General features: G+C 38.7%; 1 protein-coding gene across 6 annotated transcripts in view; it reads right to left on the reverse strand.

The window, feature by feature from the left end:
- Window positions 1-21,552, reverse strand: part of DLGAP1 (DLG associated protein 1) — a 389,361-nt gene that overhangs the window by 155,032 nt on the left and 212,777 nt on the right. For 5 of the 6 annotated variants that reach the window (XR_011855730.1, XM_072152144.1, XM_072152143.1 and 2 more), the window contains one exon: window positions 13,846-14,882. Coding sequence is in view for 5 of the 6 variants with exons in the window: in XM_072152144.1 (XP_072008245.1) it covers window positions 13,846-14,811 (966 nt within the window). In the remaining variant the exon portion in view is untranslated. Of the gene's footprint in view, window positions 1-6,299; window positions 6,582-13,845; window positions 14,883-21,552 lie in introns of those variants that run through there. The other variant, XM_072152147.1, reaches the window with a different exon arrangement.

Here is a 21,552-nt window from a genome sequence, read left to right on the forward strand (position 1 = left end):
CTTATATCTTCCCTGGCTGTGCTCATTATCCCCATGAGTCTGTAGAGTTGTTTACTGGATGGTTTTGCAGAAATGAGGGGCTGCTGTTGATACTTGTGATACCTCTGTGTGTAACTGGCAGGAAAGCCTTGTGTGTGCTGTTCTGTGGATGCAGAAGCCTCCTACACAGAATACTGAGGTAGAAGAAGTCCCCTGTTGTCTATTAGTCTCTCCATCCAAGTCTGTGACTCTGCAGAACTGTCTCTGTCACTGCTGGTTCACTATTTCATGGAAACTGTGGGCATCCTATATTTGACTCAGCTTCCGGGCAGATACAGGAAGAGTTTAGTTTCTGCTCACTTCACTGTTGTTGAAAAGTAACTTCAGAAAAGAAAATGCTATAACTATGGAAAGAAAAGGTCAAGGAACTCTGGCACCCTTTGCACTCCTCTGATACCACTTTTTGTTTGGTGCACTTTTAACGTGGGCCATGTGACACACTTCTGTTGAACTTTGCATGTTAAATCTGGTGCACTATCCCACTGAGACCCGAATGCCCCCTTCATTGCAGAAATGTGTGTAGCATGAAAAATAGTGCAGTTTTGCCACAAAACAGATGTAGCACAAGCACTTCTTATATATCAGTGCAAGCAGTTTGCACAGGAAAGAACGTGCATAGTAAGACAGAAAACTATGCACGTCCCGTACAAACATTTTCCCTTATAACTATAACATTTTCAAATCAAATTACAAACCTAAACTCTTATAAATAGATGAAATCAAACCAAAATCCCCCAAATAAAAACCTCAGATCCTCCTTAAAGGGGTATTCCAGGAATAAGCATAATTCATATTCAAATGGGTCATTAAAAAAAAATCTAATATGAAATTATTTGTTATTTAAAATGTTGCTCCCCAGAGTAAAAAAATGTTGTGAACATACGATATATAATAAGAGAATTTAAAAGCTACTGGCCCTTGAATCAGTCCTTCGACTCTGTCCCTGTAGAGGCAAAAGAAGACAGAAGATGGTCGCTGGTCACATGTCCAAATCACATGTGATCGTCACTATGTTTAGCTGTAGTCAGTTGGTTCCAGTGCATCCTGTATGGCCAATGTTGTGCTGAGACGTCATCTCAGTGAGGTAATGTGCAGTGATGGTAGTTACACACATTGCTATGGTAACACAGCAGGAATGTCTGTTAGATCATCACTGGGAGCAGAACATAAGAGGTAGAAGCTTTGACTGAGAACTGAAGCATCATGGGAGTTACAGTGGTAGACGGCGGCCATCATGTAAATAATTCTGCCTACTTTAGAAAGCCCATAAAATTTTGTGAATCATAAAAACAAATGATTTAAACTCAATTTTGTCATTAATGACATTGAGTTTTGTTGTAGTCATTTATTTAAAGTACAATGGTTTTTTTTCATATTCCTGGAATACCCCATTATTACAAGCTGCAGATCAAGCTTATTATTATATAAGGTCTGACGTTCAGAGACTGAACCATTGCTGTGGTGGAGCTCTATGGGTCACACTAAGAAAATCATTCATAACTAACCCTACAGGAGTTTTTTTTTTACATGAAATTCATGACTTAGAAGTTATTTGAGTTGTTGAGGAGCTGAAAAATGAACACCCAAAGTAAAGAGTGAATCTCCTGTAAGAAGCTAAAAGATTTGTCAGCTATTTCAATGATCTGCCTCTTGCCCTTGACACAAAGGGGGCTTTGAAATGTGAACACAGGGCTCTGACTTCAATGCTAACACGCAGATTTAAAAATAAAATTCTCTCATGTATCTTGCCAGTCACATGCATTGATCCTCATGAATATGCCTTATCAGGCCAAAAGGAACACTTGCTGGCTCAATATGCGGCTCTAGTAACTGTTTCTAAGTCTTGTATTGTATGACAGCTGCTAAAAGCATTCTCTAGAGTACAAAAACTAATATATCAAGAAGAAAGCGTGCACAGCAGTGGTGTATTATAAGCTGCACTCAATGCCGCTGAACAATATAGTACCAATGCTCAATGCCGAGAAAGTTAATGTCCTTGCCATATTGCTAGAAAAGTCCAGCAAAATAACATCAGTTCAACGTAAGGCATCTCCGTCACCCAGTGATTTGTGCTGGTAGATGGACCGGTATAAAAAATTAAACCATGAGACTTTACCAGTGACCTGATATTGGTGGTCTATTCTACCCCCTAACCCTCCATTGTACTTCATGTATTTACATATACATGCACTTTACTTTTACACCCTATTCTATGGGACCAAAGTGTTATGGACAAGACTGTAATCAATTGTGCTTACATCTTGTTACAAACCTACATTTTTCCTTTGTTGTTTACAATTTTATTCAGGTTTTTTATTCAGGTTTTTACTTTTGTGTTAACAAAAGAGTTGAGGCATAACTGATAACTTGCAATGTCACAGATAGAATAAATTGTTGCACAAAAGCACCAAATGGGTGATATTTATCAGGACCTCTGTGTCACTGGCGTTGCGCAGAGGTCCTGATAAATATCCCCCATTTGAAATAATTGCAAATGCTAGCTTATTGCTAGCTTTTGTGATTATTTGCCCTGATCCGCCACCTTCACGCCAGTGGGATGTGAAGGGGCGTGAAGGGGGGGCGCGGCTGGCCGAGCAGAGGGCGCGGCCAGGCGGGAGTGGGCCAGCATTGGGAGTTACTGTCCCCGCGCCGGTGCACTTGCTGCTGCCTGTGACTTTTCATACGTGAAAAGTCACCGGATGGGTTATTTTCTACGCCAGGCAGACAGAAGCCTCTTGATGTATTGGGCTGCGAATTTGCAGCAGCGGGGCTATCATACGCTGGTGCTCGTGTCCCAGTGTTTGATAAATATCCCCCAATGTGTCTATGAAGCTGTACGCAGGGTCCTTGCAAAAATCCTCACTCCTGTTGAGGGCCATAACAAAAAGGAAAGGGATTAAAAACTTTTACAGCAGCCTCAATGATATTCCTGTATCAGAGATGCTGCTTATCTTATACATTTTATTGAAGCAGTCATTTTTTCATTCCCTTTTTCATTGTAAAAAACAGGAAATATTTCTGAAAAATAAATGAATATGACTGAAAAATATACAATTTCTGAAATAATTTAAAGGAAAACAACTACTTTGTTTAACAAAAGAGTTGAAAAGTCTGTTTAAAAAACTAAAAATATTCACCTGTGCTCCTCTCGATCCCAATCTCAGCAGTGTTCTTATTTATTCGTGACACCATGAGATCACCTCGAAAAGAGACTTTTAATAGCAGCCAGGAGCGTGGGGACAAGATGTCCGGAGGTCAGGGCTGCTTATTATGCACTCCCACACCAGGTGTCACGCAAGAGGCGTTAATTCAGCATGGGGTAAGGGAAGTGGCGAGGGCGGGCATAATTAGTGCTCCTGGCTGCTAATTATAAGTCTCTTTTCCAGATAATCCCAGCGTGTCAAGAATAAAAAACACCACCACGATCGGGATGAAGAGGAGCACAGGTGAGTATTTTTCTTTTTTTTTTTTGTTAAACAAAGAGGTTGTTTTCCTTTAAATTTGTCCTAAAGAAATGTTGGTACAATGTGTGTCACTTTACATGCCTGAAAAGATTAGTATTAACTATATAACTTTAGAAGAAGTCAACACAGTATAGTGTTTTTCTACAATGACTATAAAAGTCTACAGAATAGGAGGGATAGGGATATAGGCAGTACACTTTTTGAAAGGATTTGTTATATAAAAAAGAAAAATATGAAAATTTGGTATTTGTTGAAACCATTTGATATTAGACAAGTGATTGGCTTTAAAATCTATTCGCTTGTCACGAGAATGAGTCATTGTACAGAATTCTTATTTAGCTCAACCTAATCTTTTAGAACATTGAATTATCCAGGTCTTAATGGCGTGATATTTTAAAATAAACATCATTTCTTTAAATTGATTTGGAAAGCAATGATAGTACTTAATGAATTAAAGAGGTTTTGTCACCAATTTCCACAAAATGCTGCATGACCTGACTCATTGTACCATACCATTATGCTCCTGACAAATTGTCAGGAACCTGTCCAGGAAACAGCACAACCGCAACCACAACCAAAACTTACTTAGTCTGGCAGCTGCTGGATGTTGGAGTGGACAGGTAGCAAGAAGTAAGAGATTGACAAGTATTCACACTAGGACACTGAGGGACGAAAAACAGATATTGAAAAACAAGCGGAGATGGACAGAACTGGGTTAAAACCAAGATGGTAGCGAAGGCACAAAATCGTATCACTTGAGAGATACAATGTCCTTACTTTTCCCGGGCTATGAAGCGGTACGGTGCCGCACATAGAAGTGTATGGGGGAAGTATATAGGCCGTATATAAGTCGGCCGTTTATACGTTCCTCATACATGTGTGTGAATGCAGCCTAACTGTTGAAATCCTGAACATTACTGTAATGGATTTCAGTACACTTCCCCATGTAGTAGCTCATTCCTATGCCCCCCAAGGGTTCATGTAGGGGATTGTTTCCAAAGGTCATCACACTGAAAAGCTTGTGACTTTATTTCCTAAGAAAATGTTGTTTTTACAGGTGTTTGAATCATGCCTAAGAAGTTTCCTATTCCTTGATCTGAAAGGGCTATTCCCACGTCACTAAGTTTAGTTTAATCAATCTATTTTTTTTAAATTTAATCTTCAATTTAAAAAAAAAAAAAACCTACCTACATGTGTATAATAAACTGTAAATAGGGCTTACCTGCCCCCTAGCAATGGCCCTGTGTTGACATAAAATATGGCCACTGCCGCTGGTCAGCAGGCACCTGAAAAGATGCTTCCCAGCCTCTGAACCCACCGGGAAAATATTAACATGCATAGCTACAGCATGCGCAGTTCACATATGCCGGCCACCTTGCTCGCTAGAATAAGACGGCTGCCGGGCATGTGCAGTAGCTTCAATGCTGCTTTTATATGAAGAGGACTTTGCACTGCTGCTGCGCATGACCGACAGTTGTCCTGTTCTAGTGAGCGAGATGGCCGGCATGTGTAAACAGCGCATGCGCTAGCTATGCATGTTCACATTTGCCTAGCGGGTTTGGAGACCGGGAAGACGGCTGCCGTATCTTATGTCAACAATGGACATATTATGGGCATTTATGCAGGTTTTATTTGTGTTAGGGATTGATTAAATGTAACTTAGTGAGACGGGAATACCCCTTTAAGTATGATAAGGCAGAAGGTTGAGTGATATTAAAGTGTTTATACATGTTTTGAGTGCAATAAATAAAAGTAAATGTTATACATCTACAATTGTATCTGATTTGAAATAATATTTATTTACATCTAAAGAGTTTTTTTTCTTCTAGAATAGATAATTCTCAGTGTCACAAAGCATTTTGTTTCAGGCCTCATTTTTAAGAAATCAAATGTAAGTTAGTTGCTCTGCATAATTATGAGAAGGTAAATATTATATCAACTGAGGAGTCGGGTCTACTGCTGCCACGAAACATTGCACAGAATACAGATGTGGCATCATTTGCCTCGTCTTAAGTAATATCATTATACATCTGTACAACCAGTATCAATCTTCTGCTTAAATCTACAATGTTTCATATCCTGGCAGACCTAAGGTCTGCATACTATGGTGGATTGTAGAATATAATGAACAGTTCTGTGCTATTCCACATATAGTGATATAACTTATTGTTCCATATCCTTTATGAATATCCAAAAGTAGTTAAATAGTAATATACATGTGCTATTGGCAATGTTTGCTAGTATTTGCTATTTAACAATGCAGACTGCTTAATTTAGTATTAAGTACCGTATACATAGAATCCAAAGACATTATATGAAAGCATTGCATAAGAATGAGGCTTCTAGCTTTACACTTTAATGTTGTGACCGCTTTGATATTAAAATTGCATCCAATACACATGGAATTATATCAAAATAGATGATTATGTTGATTATTATTATGCCATTAGTTACACGGCATTTAATGACTTCAAATTGCATTCAACCTCCAGAAAGGCGACGGAATAAAATATCACATGAGACAGAATTAAGTTACAATTGAAGAATAGTTCTAATAGACACTAAATATTACTCACTACTTAAAGCTTAATTATCCGTAAGTTTATCATTAAATATTACATAATTAAGCAGATGCCAAACTGAGGGAAACTAACAAACTCCTAAATCAATAAAAATTTAGCAAAATGCTCAATACACCAATAAGTCACAGCAAATTTTATGATAAGCTCCAGTGGCATCATCTGACTATGGCGAGCACTTAGTATTATGCATGGTATGGAATTTGCATTGACTTACCTTTCGTCTTGAATATGCAAATAAACATTCTTTATGATAAATTATATTCATCATCTCTTCGGCTTTAGGCAGCAAAAAAGATCTAGGTTTTTCTCATCGTTCTGCCATTTCAAAGTGGGTGACTACAGCAGTAAACACAAGGACTGTAGGGGAGTGTTTAACAATCACTCACAAAACACTATATTTGTAACTTAAGCTTTCTTTTAGCATGCAAATAATTAATGAAATGAGATCACAGAACGAGAGAACAATGCTTAATGACTGCTCAGTACTGACTGTCTAACACATGTAATTTGGTGTCCTCGCCAGTTATTACTCAACCTTAACTTGTTCGATGTTGCGGCCAAAAAAAACGAGGAATGTATCATTTTCCTGATTCCCTGGCTTCTCCTTATATATCGAGATTGCCTGTTTTTTTCAGAATAATGGCTCAATGGATGCCAACCTTCAGGAGCAATGTCAATAATCATGCACTGGCATGCAGAGCTAGCTGAATATTCCTCAGTCTTCGAAAGTAGAAGACTCAGCGTGTAATTCTGCTTCATTGCCACAGAAACCAGTTTGTGATAAATAGGGCAGGCTCACACAAAGAAAAGAAACAAATAACCAAATCTAAATAAATCAGTGAACGTAACGAAAAAGAAAATGATTGTTGACTTACAAAAGGGTCACAGCGAGAGGCAACAAAAGTTCAGATGTTGTAAGCATCTATATGTGCAGGAAGCAGAGTAGTAAGTGCATACTTCCATGAAAACTAAAAGATCCTATTTGTCCTTTTTTATACTCAATGGCCATTTTAATAGCACAATAGGTACATTTTAATTTTTTTTTTGTCTATTTGACAACAAATCTGAGATACAAAAGTTTTAGTCAGTGGGATTTCAAAATAGGCCAACAACTGCATTTGTAGAAATTGCTTTTCTTTGTCATCAAAAATATTTAAAGAAAACACCCTAGTTGTAATTAGTAATGCAGAAGAAGGAAAATCTGCTCTTCCTCCCTACGTCTATTAGCCTCTTAACGACCAGACCCTTTTTCGTTTTTAGATTTTCATTTTTCACTCCCCACCTTCAGAAATCTATAACTTTTTTATTTTTCTATGTAAAGAGCTGTGTGATGGCTTGTTTTCTGTTTAACAAATTGCAATTCATAGTGACGGTATTTACTATTCCAAGCCATGTACTGGGAAGGGGAAAAAATTCTGAATGCAGTAAAAATGAGGAAAAAAACGCATTCGCGTTTGGATTTTACAGCTTTTACTGAGCACCCCAAATGATATGTCAACTTCATTCTTTCGGTCAGTACAATCACGGACATACCAAATTTATACAGGTTTTATAATGTTTTCATACATTTACAAAAATTAAAACCAGTACAAAATAAATTCTTCATTTTGCTGTCTTCTGGCACTAATAACTTTTTCATACTTTGTTGTACAGAGCTGTGAGTGGTGTAATTTTTGCGACTTTTGATGACGTTTTCAATGCTACCATTTTGAGGACTGTACGGCCTTTTGATCACTTTTTATTGAATTTCTTATATTTTGCAGAATGGCAAAAAAGTGGCAGGGTTAAACGCCAGGAAAAAAAGTTATCATATTTTGATAGATTGGACATTTTGGGACGGGGTGATACGTAACATGTTTATGATTTTTACTGTTTATATATATTTATATCAGTTCTAGGGAAAGGGGGGGGTGTGATTTCTATTTTTAGCGTTCTTTTAATTTAATATTTTTTACCTTTTTTTTTCTTTACTATTTTTCAAACCCCTAGGGTACTTTAATCCTAGGTTGTCCGATTGATATGTAAATGGGGAGTATATGGGTATTTTGCACATCATCTAGGCTGTCATGTTTTAGATTTGAACATTGTAATAGATAGCCTAAAACATGACAGCCTCGGGTCTTTGTGTGACCTGAGGCTGTCAAAGCAATGGATCACCACTCCCCGACGATCTGAGCCAAGATGGCGGCGCCCATACGCCGACGGCTTGTTAATGCTGGCAGCGATCAAACACCCGCAATCAGTGTTATCGCGTGTTAAAGATGGGTGTTTGCTGCATTGTGCAGCAAACACCTGCTGGGTATGAAGAGGGTGCAGCCATGAGCCTGCTTCATACTCCTCCCTCTGCTACAGGACATACAGTAACTTCCAAATGCGGTAAAGGGTTAAACATATAGCAGGGATTCTGTCACCAGCTTTTACACTACAACCAATACCCTCTAGCAGGGTGTCAAAATGCTTTCTACTTTTCCCTCTTTCTTATGTTAGAATTCGCCTGTTTACCATTAAAAGTCATACATATGAGCTGAGTCACTTAGTGACATAAGTGGCTGAAGGGAAAGTGGCTGAAGTAGCACTATGCAGTGAAAGCAGGAGCGGGCGCTGTAACCAGCTCTATAGAAGTGGCCAGTTATGTGATTGCACAGTCTGCAGGGGTTAATTAGAGATGGGTCTGATCAGATCCATTACAGCTCTGATTAGACATCAATCCCCATCTATGTAAGCCCCAGTTAGAGAGGGACTTTAAAGAAAAGTTACCATTGCCATTTTGCCTGTTTGCCCAAGACCATAAATGACCATGACACACAAAAGAATTGATAATGGTAATTTTTTAAAATTGTTTTAATTTAATTTGGTTACTTTAGTAATTAAAAGAAATGAAAAAAAAATACATGACAAAGAAGCTTTTTTTTCAACTTGTAACTTTAATTTCCCATAAAGCTTAAAACTAAAAAAAATCCTATAACATTTGTTAACTTTTTACTAGCCTCATATGTCAAGATAAAAACTTTAAGGTAGCACACAAAAAAGAAGTTATTGCCCTCCTCGGTCCCTCTCGGTGCCCCTGCTTATGGCTGGTCCAGCTGCCCGAAAGCTGTCTGAGCCCAGCTTCTGTGCCCCTGCAAGCAGACGGAGGCACAGTACAGAGAGAATTTGGTGTGGGACACCCAGAGAGACTGAGGAGGTAAGCTCCATTTTTTTTGTATTCTGACTTGTGGCGCTTTATATGGTTATAACTAGAGATGAGCGAGCACTAAAATGCTCGGGTGCTCGTTATTCGAGACGAACTTTTCCAGATGCTTGAGTGCTCGTCTCGAATAACGAGCCCCATTGAAGTCAATGGGAGACCCGAGCATTTTTTTAATAAAACTGAACAGTAAAAGAACAGTGCAAAAAAAAAAAATTCCAGATGTTTGCAGATGTTTTACTTGTAAGAACACATTGAAATAACACTATTCTTCACTTTGCAGGTGTTCGCGCGTGTCTCCCGCTAAGTTAGGAGATGTGCACGAACATCTGGAATGTGAAGAATATTGTTCTTTCAATGTGTTCTGCACTTAAATGCTCCTGTGTTCACTGTTTTTAATGTTTTAATTCTATTCTTCACATTGCAGGTGTGCGCGCGTGTCTCCCGATAGGTTCGGAGATACGCGCGCACAGCTGCAAAGGGAAGAATAGAATTAAAACATTAAAAACAGTGAATACAGGACCATTTAAGTGCAGAACACATTGAAAGAACACTATTCTTCACATTCCAGATGTTCCGAACATCTCCTAACTTAGCGGGAGACACGCGCGAACACCTGCAAAGTGAAGAATAGTGTTATTTCAATGTGTTCTTACAAGTAAAACATATGGAAACATGTGTAATATTTTTTTTTTACAATAAAAATACTTTTATTCAATTTATTTTATTAATTTACTGCTCGATCTCGAGCCGGCGAGATACTCGTCCGAGTAACGAGCCGGTCCGAGTATGCTAATACTCGACCGAGCAGTATACTCGGACGAGTATACTCGCTCATCTCTAGTTATAACTTTTGAACACTGTTACTCATCAAAGCGATTCTGAGATAGTTTTTTCTCCACATGTTGTACTTCAGTTTAGTGGTAAATGTTGGCTGATAAGTTTTGCGTTTATTCACAAAAAAAGAAAAAATGTAGAATTTTTGAAATTAAAAATCATTGCGTTTTAAGACAGATAGATTTACCACCTTAATACGTAGCTGAATAACATTTCCCATATGTCTACATTTTCATAATTTTTGAAATATCTGGATAATATATTATGATGTCACGCGGCTTACAAATCAAATATCGATTTTCCGTAATTTCAGATTTGATTATTTTGGGGATAAATACTGTTTTGAATGAAATTTTACATATTTAACATAAAAAAAAGATATAATCAACCCATTTTTAAATCTGCACCCCTCAAACTATCAAAAACAGCTTTTAGGAAGATTGTTAACACCTTGAGATCTTCATAGTAATTACATCAAAATGGAGGTGAAATTTAGAATGGTCAAATTTTGTCAGTTATACGTTCATTTAGCCCTAAAATTTACAAATTTCCAAAAGATAAAAAGAGAAAACTCACCAAACAATTTGTTATGAAATTTCTCCCAAGTATAGACCCCCCACATGTGGCCGTTACTTGCAAGGCACATGAGGGAAGGAGCACACTGCAGCTGCCAGGATTTTAGTTTTCTCATTAGCCCCTTTTGTAGGAGATAAAATTTTAGCTTTTTCGTTATTGGGGCCATGGGATGGCATTTTTTATGCGGGGTGAGATGCATTTTCCAGTGTTACCATTTTGGGGTTGGTATCCCCTATTGTTGAATATTTAGGAACTTTTTTTGAGTGCAGGAGTAGAAAAGCATCAATTCTGTACTTGATTTTTAACTATTTTTCTTGGTGTTGGAGTCAATGCAATTACAGGGATACCATTCTTGACTATATTTTCTTATGTTTTACTAAATTTGCCAAATAAAACCCTAATGTGGGTTTTATTGCAAAATCTATAATTTTTGCATTGCCGTCTTCCAAGTGTCATGAAATTTTAACTTTTTTGGCTACAGAGCTGGTTGAGCTGGTTGGGATATGTTGTACTATGCAACAGTATAATTCTGGAGTACATATGTTTTTTTTTATCACTTTTTATTGCATTTTTTGTGGGATTAAATAGGTAAAAATCATAATTTTTCAGGAATCAGCATAATTCATATACAAATGGGTCCTTAAAATATAAGCTAATATGTAATTAGTTGTTTTGCTCCCCTTTGTAGAAAAATGCTGTTGCCATACACTATAATAAAGAATTAAAATGCTACTGGTCCTTTAACCCCTTAAGGACGCAGGGTTTTTTCGCTCATTTCTCGCTCTCCACCTTCAAAAATCCATAACTTTTTCATTTTTACGTGTACACACCGGTGTGAGGGCTTATTTTATGCGTAAAAAATGTTACTTTCCCGTAATGTTATTTTATTTTAACATGCCGTGTACTGTGAAGCTGAAAAAAAATTCCAAATGTGGAAAAATTTAAAATAACCCACGTTCTTGTGGGCTCAGTTTTTACGACTTTGACTGTGCACTCAAAATAACACCTCAACTTTATTCTTTGGTTCGGTGTGAGCGCGGTGATACCAAATTTATACAGGTTTTATTGTGTTTTAATACATTTTCAAAAATTAAACGAATGTGTACAAAAAAGAAAATAAATTTTTTGCCATCTTCTGAAGCTAATAACTTTTTCATACTTTGGCGCACGGAGCTGTGTGAGGTGTCATTTTTTTTGAAAAATGAGCCGAAGTTTGCATTGCTACCATTTTGAAATCTGTGCGACATTTTGATAATTTTTTATTCCATTTTTTATGTGATGTAAAAAGGTGTAAAAGTCGCATTTCGTACATTTGGGCGCGATTTCCCGTCTCGGAGGTCACCGCCGACCCTAACTGTTTTTATATTTTGATAGATCGGGCATTTTGGGATGTGGCGATACCTAATGTGTCTGTGATTTTTACTGTTTATTATGTTTTATATTAGTTCTAGCGAAAGGGCGGGGATTTGAATTTTTAATATTTTATTAATTTTTTTTATTTTTTTTACTTTTTTTTTACTTTTTTTTTCACTATATCTTAGACCATCTAGGGTACATTAACCCTAGATGGTCAGATCGTTCCTACCATATACTGCAATACTTCTGTATTTCAATATATGGCATTTTTGCAGCTCATTCATTACAATGAGCCACTGGCTCATTGTAAGGAATCTGCAGAAGCCATTAAGCCTCGGGTCAAATGAAGACCCGAGGCTACCATGGCAACCGATCGCACCGCCGTCTTTTAAATGCCGCCAGCGACTTTGCCGGCGGCAATCAAAGGGTTAATAGCCGCGATCGGTGCAAGCACCGACCGCGGTTTTTAGCCGTGGGGGTTTGCTGCAATATGCAACAACCCCCATCTCTGTATGAAGAGGACTCAGCCCGTGAGCCCTCTTCATACATTCTCTATACCTCTGCGCCATAGAGGGGTTAATCAGTCCATTAATTTCCTCGGTGCAGAGCAGACACAGGACAGAAGATGGCCGCTGGTCACATGTCCACATCACATGTCCTACACCTGCCTGGGCAGGTCATGTGATCATCACTATATTTGTCTGTAGTCGGTAGGTTGTAATGCATCCAGCATGGCCAGTGTTGTGGTGATGTGCCTTGATGGCAGTTACACATCATTACTATGGTAACAGAGCAAGAAAGTATGTTAGATCATCACTGGGAGCAGAGCATAAGAAGAGGGGTTACTGAGAACTAAAGGATTTGTAGTTTGCAGTTACTAAGTTACTAATGACATATGTTATATTAATTTATTTATAGCATTATGGGTTTTTGTTCATATTTCCAGAATACCCCTTTAAGTAGGGTGGACTTTCTTTTTCTTATACACACCTAATTATGCAAGTGTACCTTGAGCAGGGTTAAAACCTCCCCCCATAAAGTGAGAAATTGCACATTGTTGCATGTGATATTTTACAGGTGTTCTGATTGCGGTTTAGATTTTATGTAAAAAAAATGGTTCTAGGAAATGTTCCTTGTACTGTTTCTGTGGAAAACTGAAATTGCTTTAGCTCAGAGCATTGAGGTTTTTAATGCTGTAGTTTTTCCTTTAGTAATGAGAACAAAATAAAGAAATGTTACAACAATAGCGGATTATTTATTTTTTTACAAACAGAACGGCCTGTAGGTTTTCAAAGTAAAATGCAACATTCATATAACCTATTGTGGGCAAACATTCAAAGCTGTGAACTACCACCAAGATGAAAGACTGTATGCATGTGAGCTTGAGGGGCTCTAGGCTCCATAGGTATTAATAGAGCTTGGAGCCCTTCAGGCTCATTTGCATACGGTATTAGATGTCCTTTAAAACAGCAGCAAAAATAGATTTCAAAAGAGAAAAATAAGAGAGGTAAAACATGACCAGCTTTTTTTATAGTCTAACACTACAGTCATATTCAACTAAATGCCTTCATAGGAGTAAAAATTAAAAAAAATTATGACAGCATAAATAGAGGACACAGGATCCGCATAGAAACTTTCATATAGATTAAGAGCATATATTCTTTATGTACAATTTTTCTGATGGTACACCCCAGAGGCAATTCATTCATTGAATGTTCCAATAAGTTTGCTACTGATACTGTACATCAGAAATGATAGATGTATCAACATCAAGTGACTGATAAATGAGATAATGTAAACCTACCTGCAGGTACTGGCATGATCGTTCTTGTTGACATGAGTCAGACTTCACCAACGCTTGGTCCATATTTATTGCAGGTTTCTGGTAAACTTCCCGTGCCCTGCTTACTGTGAGTGTGGATGCCCAAGAACTTTTCTTTAACATCTGGCTGTCCAGACTTACAGGTAAACTCACAGGTAAGTTTGTACAAGTGTTGCATTTCACATCATTATTGCTTCTGGATGACTTTAATGCATGTTCACTAATTGTATTATATGCTTCCATGAAGTATTGAGAAGCGGAGCGGTCAGGGCATCTCCCCATAGTCATGACAGCTGTGGGACCATGGTACATGCACACATCATTATCTAAGTTATCCTGTGAACCCCACCACCCTGAAATATTTGTTCTAGGTTTCAGTTCTGCTCTCCTCTCTTTGCTTTTACTTCGCTTTCCATACCTCACAGTTTGCATTTCTTCTGGACTGGCTTTATTTCCATTAGAATTTCCTTTCGTTGGTCCTTCAAGCGAATGTGATTTTGTGAATAGTTTCTGCACAGAATGAACCAGGTGTCGTATCCTACCAGGGCTGTCACTGCGGTGTTCCACTGCACTTCTTTTGTATTGCAATGTATGATATCCATCCCGATTTATAGGAATTTGCCTTTCAAATTGATCCAAGAGGGTAGTAGGAATCCGGTTACCTTTTCCAACAGTTCCATGGGGTACTAGAGCACACTCATCTTTCAGCTCATGGTGGGAACTGTAATGTCTCCTTGGAAATGTACTACTGGCAATTTGATCCCCGTAGGGCATTATGCATTCTACTGGGTAGGAGTTCCTTTGAGCATAGTAAGGGTGATCCGCAGGATGAGGATCTACTGGGTTCAGCAAATATGGCTTTCTATCTGTATGGTGTGGAAGAGTCTCACATACGGAGTCACATACAACCCCGTGATGATGGCTACGGCTGCTTGATAATCCTTTCATACTTGAGTTGAAAGATATTCCAAATTCATTGACTATTTATTGTAGCCAGTGGTCAGGTTCTAAACCAAGGCCTATAAAAGAACAAATGTGTTAGGAAATTTTATATGATATGGACACATGAACATGTTACATGAGAAAAACAAACATAAAAACAGGAACGACAGGTACGAGAATTTTACTGTATCATTCAGTATGGACATCATTTATCATAAACATAGTATATGCATCATATATTTAGTGCATATAGTATGGGCATCATATATCATTAATTCCATCAGGTATAAACATATTTAAAATGAAACATTATAAAAAGACCTCTTTGCAAAACATATCAAAACATTACATTTGGCTCCAGGGTATTTTTCATTGTAAATAAAGGGATGTGGATTAAAAAAACTTTCTTGAGAAACTTCATAAAAATAAGGAAAGATATGCACTGCAAGGGCATTATTTATCAGAAGTGTCTGAGAGCAGAACTGTTCTAGTTGCCCATGGAAACCAATCAGAGCTCAGATTTCATTTTCCAACAGCAGTTTATAAAATTAAAGCTGAGCTCTGATTGGTTTCCATGGGTAAAAAGAACAGTTTTACCTCAGACACTTCTGATAAATCTCCCTACCAAGGCTCTATCTGTAGTATGACCACAGAGGTTTTCACTGTCAGTTACTTTTGTCCAAAACTATTTTTCCCGGGAGCACAAAAATCACCCTTAACGGAAATCTAAAATCAAAATCCATCATGATAAAACAGTAGTCAGGATCAGTGGTAGTGGATCCTCTGTACCACCGCGGACGTTGACGTAAGCTGACACTTAGGAGCGGAGTCTAAGTGGCACCCGATTTTTACCAGAGCCCATTGCAAAGCGGATTGGACTTGCTGCAACGTGGTACCATCAGGTCACTCCACAGGGGCAACTTTGTCCCCAGGGGGGGCGGCCATGGTTAAGCACAGAATTGTGCTACAGTATCGTGGTCAGGGACAGGTAGGAGGTCAGGACTGGCAACTCAGAATCGGAGTCAGGAGCAAGGCAAAAGGTCAAGGCAGGCAGCAGAGGGGCGGAGTCGGGAACGGAACCCTGGTCACAATGGGAATTCAACAAACAGTCACAAGGCATAGGGATAAAGCTTTCTCTGTGGCTATGAGACACAAAGATCTGGCATGGGGCTGGAAGGGGCTGGCTAGTTAACAGAATCGGCAGCCGGCCAGGAACAATTAGCAGCTCACTGGCCGTTTAAATTTTACAGAGCCAGAACACATGTGCCCTAGGAAGCAGGGACTCGTGCACTGAGCCTCTGGAGACACCGCTTGAACTCGGCGAGGTAAGTGAGGCAGAGGGGCACACTGAGGCATGCGGGTGCGCCTGCAACCCGAAACATGTGTTGCAGATCCAGGCACCGTGACTGTGGTAATCTTCTGATATTTGTAATCTATGGGCTTCTTCTTTCTAAAATAACTTTTAAAATTATGCTAATGAGCTTGAACGGCTCTGATGGGCAGTGGCAGAGCCCCTCCATGCTGCAGATACACTGGATTTTACACTGTACTAGAGTACTTCCCCCTCCCACTATGTGCTGAAGCTTCCTCTGCTGTAGTGAAATTATATCAGGCAGAGGAAGGAGGAAGTGCTGAGGGAGCAAAGGGGGAGAGGGAGACAATGACACAGTGTAATGAGGCCATGGATTACAAATATAGATAGATTTACCACAGTCACGGTGCCTGGCTTATCATGCTTGATTTTGATGGTAGATTTCCTTGAAATAAATTGAATAGAGAAGTAAAGGTGGCACTTGGGTTCTGAAGCTTGCAAAGGCCAAGAAAGGTTCTCTGGTCCTGGAAAGCACATATAAATTCTATATTAAAGGAAACCTACCATTTAGAATGGTAGGGGTAAGCTGTAAGTACCGAGCACCAGCTCAGGGTGAGCTGGTGCCGGTACTTACTTTCGTTAGTGTTATAAACCGCGGTATTGCGGTTTTAACACTTTTTAAACTCTAGACCAGAACAGGCTTCGGCGCTGCGTGCGCACGATCGTGCGCGCGCCTACATAGGAAATAGCGGAGATGTTGCGTGCGCACGGTCACGCGCAGCGCCGAAGCCTCTCCTGCTCTAAAGTTTAAAAAGTGTTAAAACCACGATACCGCGGTTTATAACACTAACGAAAGTAAGTACCGGCACCAGCTCACTCTGAGCTGGTGCTCGTTACTTACAGCTTACCCCTGCCATTCTAAATGGTAGGTTTCCTTTAAACCTTGGGTTAAAGGCCCAAGATGTTTAATGATGTAAAATTGATGACCTATCTGCAGGAGTTGGCAGCAGTTGGTTCCATGTTTTTTGTAGCAGCGTAAATATACAACTGTAGCTGTACAGCCATTCATTTCTATGTGAGTTTGGGCAGTGGTTGTTGCTTCTGGCCACTACAAAGAGTACAGATCTAACTGCTTTCGGCTGTGTGCTCTCTATTTATGAGATGCGTAACAGCTGATTGGTGGAGTGACAATGTTATTCCTAGTCGGAGTTGAAGCTCTGGAGCTACTGCAAACCAGTAACTGGGCATTAACATTCCATAAACTATTTGGTAATATTGCCGTCTACTTGTCCTCTGCATTCTGATCACCCTTCCCCATGGTAGCTTCCTTGGTTCCAAAGGCTACAGTATGAATCTCTTTAGTAAAGGATGTAAACTGAACACAAGTGCAAACATGTTTTATTTATAGAATATTCTTTACCCTTCTTAACCACTGCTAAAATAGGTAGGTAAAAGGCAACAGCACACTTGTAGAATGACCCAATTACAATGCATTGGTTTACATAACTCGACAAGTTAAGTAAGAGCTGTTAGAACTTCTAATAAGCAAATGTTTATATCACAAAGTAGCAGCTACTGAGAATTTGCCATCTGAGATAAAAGAAACAAGCACCTTGAAACTGCAGACGCGGATGGAACAGGCATTTCCATGCGATCTCTTCCTTAGCACTGCATGAATAAAACAGACTGAAATATGACATGCCTACATGCCTTTGATCAGCACTATTTTCAGTGGAGCATCGTAGCTTCAAGGGGTATTGAGAACCATTCCTGAGCATCCAAAGATATAACAGAGCATTGAGTGACGCCAGCTCGTTCCCCGCAGCTTGGGTAATCACAGTGTGGCTCTCTTTAGAGGGGATGTAGTGCCCCACTGATATGATTACTCCTCTTCAGGCGCAATTGCCAGGTTTAAAGTAGCATTCCCATTATCCCTCTCCAAAATCATATTGTGACATGTTGTCTCCTTAATACAATTGCATGCTATAAAATGTAATAACAGCAGTGAGTTCAGGGCAGTGAAATAACATGCTCAATGTCTGTCTGACAGTCACATATATTTTGATATGCATTATTAATAAAGCAATGTCATATTCCATTCTAATACAGTATGTAACAATGTGAGTACAATTAAATATTGGCTGTTACAGGGGTTGTCCAAGATTAGGTCCATGCTGTTTTATCTCATAGCAGGGACTGCTTTAAGACAAAGAAATACAACATACAACATTACCTGTTACGTATCTCTACCTCTCCAATCTTTCTAGTGGCGTTAACAGACCTCCTGATTATAACACTGACGCACTATATATGCGCAAGCGATCATTGCAACCAGTCCCTGGCAATAAAAGTGTCATGATGTCTATACAGGTTTCACTGCTGAAGCCTGTATCTGGTTCAAGTAACAGATCCATGTGAGGTACATGGTCTAGAAATACCCCAACAAAGGGGAGGTGACAATCTGGGTCACAACAGAGATAGCTAAGTAGGCACAAAATCAAAGACACAAAGAATAGTCACGGACAAGAACCAAATACCAGAAACCAGAAGTACAGAAGTAGCGAAACAGCAGTACGAGTAACAGAGCCTTTAAAGCACCTCTTTAACCACCAAAGAAGATAAAGATTTGTATATACCGTAGAGTATTGGCCTGACCTTAGTTCTCAGAACATCTGTCTTTTTTCTTATTTTGTTTGGATAAAATAGATAGATAAAATAAAGCTGATGTTTTCTTACAATATATGATACTACACACTGTGGCTGACATAACAGACTTTACCAACTTATTATACTTTTAAAATCAAGTCAACTTATATGATATTATTCTGAGATGAGAATCTGCTTATGTGAAGAAGAAGTTGCAAAGTGAATTTCAAGGGCTTTCTTGGAAAATAGAACCAACTGAATGAATCAACATTACAGTTTTTTTCTTCTTTTGGTTCCACAATTGACACATACATTAAATGCAAAATCTGAAATGTTTTTGACTCTTACAGCATGTTGTATTCCTATAAAGCTGATAACTGAGATTGATAATTGTAAACAGCTTTTTATACTCTACTGTATATGTTTTATTGTTGTTATCTATCCATCTCTAAATAGCATAGGGCTAATTTCCTGAGTCTCTTAATAACTAGACAGGCAATATACATGCTTGGCCACAAGCCATCCCATTTTATCCACAGTGGGTGCCTAAGAACATTGTAGAGGAACCGTAAGCAGGTAGTGGATCACAATACAGGCGGTTCAGGTGGTAGCCCAGGGCCCAATCCTTTTAGGGGGCCCATGGCCACCTAAACCACCCAACAATTTTTATACTGAAAAGGACCTTCACCCATGAAATCCTTATACATCTGTTTATGCTCTCCATACACATGTACACAAGAGCCATTTCAGGACCTTTTGAAGATCCTCTAAGAATCCTGAAATCACAGATTGAAAACAGACAGAAGGGACAAATCCTCCATCCCCTAAAAAGCCTGATTCTCTTCAACTGTATTTTTATTAAAGTTTTTTCCAATTAGACAATAAAACAGGTATCATTGAACATTAACCATAAAAGAACAAAAAAAAACATGCACATAAAGGACGCGAGACAAGACAACGGGAGGACGATATGCTGGGGGGATCCTTTTCTATATCCGGTGGGGGCCAAACATCTGTGAAGAAGCATGATTCTAGTACTATATGTAGGAAGTGATTTCCGTACTTGTAGGGGATATAATATTCATACAGCCCAAGGCCCTGAGCAGGACCACCAGTGATTAACAATTTATTTTAACCCTGCATAAGTAACAAATGCTTTTCATCAGGAATGTATTACCAGTTTTTGTTTTGACACAGACAGTGGTGCTTTCTAGGCATGGTTTGTCCAATAGGTGGCGTTTGTAAGCTATGACATTGTAATTGTCGATTATTGAAGTAACATTAGTGTTGCATAAACAGAAAAAAAGGACCCTATTTGTAGTGGGAAGAAAAAAATATTTATAACACTGTATTTCAAAGGTGATATGCAAAAAAAGAACCTGGGCAACATTGAGTTTTTAAGCTAGTCAAATACATCTCCAGAATTGGCTCCCAATATAATAACCTTATTGATGTTATCATATACACTATTCTCAACAAGTTAGGGATATATGGCTTTCAGGCGATATTTCCGAAAAGTGATTTTATTTCATGAACGTAGGGTCATTGAGGTTGATGCATGCAGTGCTGATTTTCTCAATCAATCTCAATAAATAAACAGTGGTGGGTATACCCTACAAAAAATGTCAATAACTGGTCATGTGGCCTTGTGCAAAGCATGAGATGTAAAGCTGTAATTAACTGCTCAGGTCCACTAATTTTCTGCTGAGGCATGGCATCCCACTTTTCTTGAAGGCCGTTGAGATTCTGGTGACTCTTGTTTCCATTGGGATTCAGGTCTGGAGAAATTGCAGACCACTCCAGTCTCCAGCAGCTGTTCTCTAATGATGTGAACTTTATGAGCTAACGCTTCCTCATCCATGAACAATATTAGGACTGTGTTTATACAGAGGCACAATGTTTGGATTAATGATGCTATTCAAGTAGAATGTGCTTGTTACTGTACCATTTACAAAGTGTAGGGCAGTTTAGCAGGAGTGTCTATTCAATACCAAACACTGTAATGCCACAGAAGCTGGTGTATAGTGTTGACTTCTTCATTAGGACTTGACTTTTCCAAAATCATTGACAGACATGATTGCAGCTCAGTGTGAATTGACTTTTGTTAGTAAACGGTTCTGGGTCCCATGGTCCCTTGTTCAGCATTGATGCTCCCTGGCCTGAGGTACATTATTTGTTTTTGTGAATGCTTCGAGAACAGTTGGGCCTTGGGAACTTATATATACTCCCACACTCCAACACATATTGGTAGGTTTATTAGATTGTTAGCCCCATATATACTTACATATATATATATATATATATATATATATATATATATATATATATATATACACAAGACACAAATAAAGTTCAAAGTTCCAGCTTGATTCACTCCCTGCGCAGGAAGCATCAAATAAACTCCACGGACTTCAGACACAGAATCCAAGAAAAAAAAAGATGCCAGCGCTTTGGGAGATGTGCAGATAAAAGAAGTTTTCCTTTATTGAGAATCCAGATAAAATCCAAAACATGGCAAAAGTGCAAACGTGTGGTGTCCCAAGAATATGACCTACGCGTTTCGCTCGTTCAGAGCTTAATCATGGTTAAGCTCTGAACAAGCGAAACGTCTAGGTCATATTCCCCGAAGCACTGACATCTTTTCGTTTTGTCTTAGATATATATATATATATATATATATATACAGTTTGGTGCAGCTTTGTCCAATAGTTGGGCTGTGCATAAAGCACAGACAACAGTAATTCATATTTTTATGTGTAAGATAGATAATTACATGAAATACTTTTTGA

The sequence above is a fragment of the Engystomops pustulosus genome, chromosome 5 (genome assembly GCF_040894005.1).
Source record: "Engystomops pustulosus chromosome 5, aEngPut4.maternal, whole genome shotgun sequence".
Classification (NCBI taxonomy): Eukaryota; Metazoa; Chordata; class Amphibia; order Anura; family Leptodactylidae; genus Engystomops; species Engystomops pustulosus.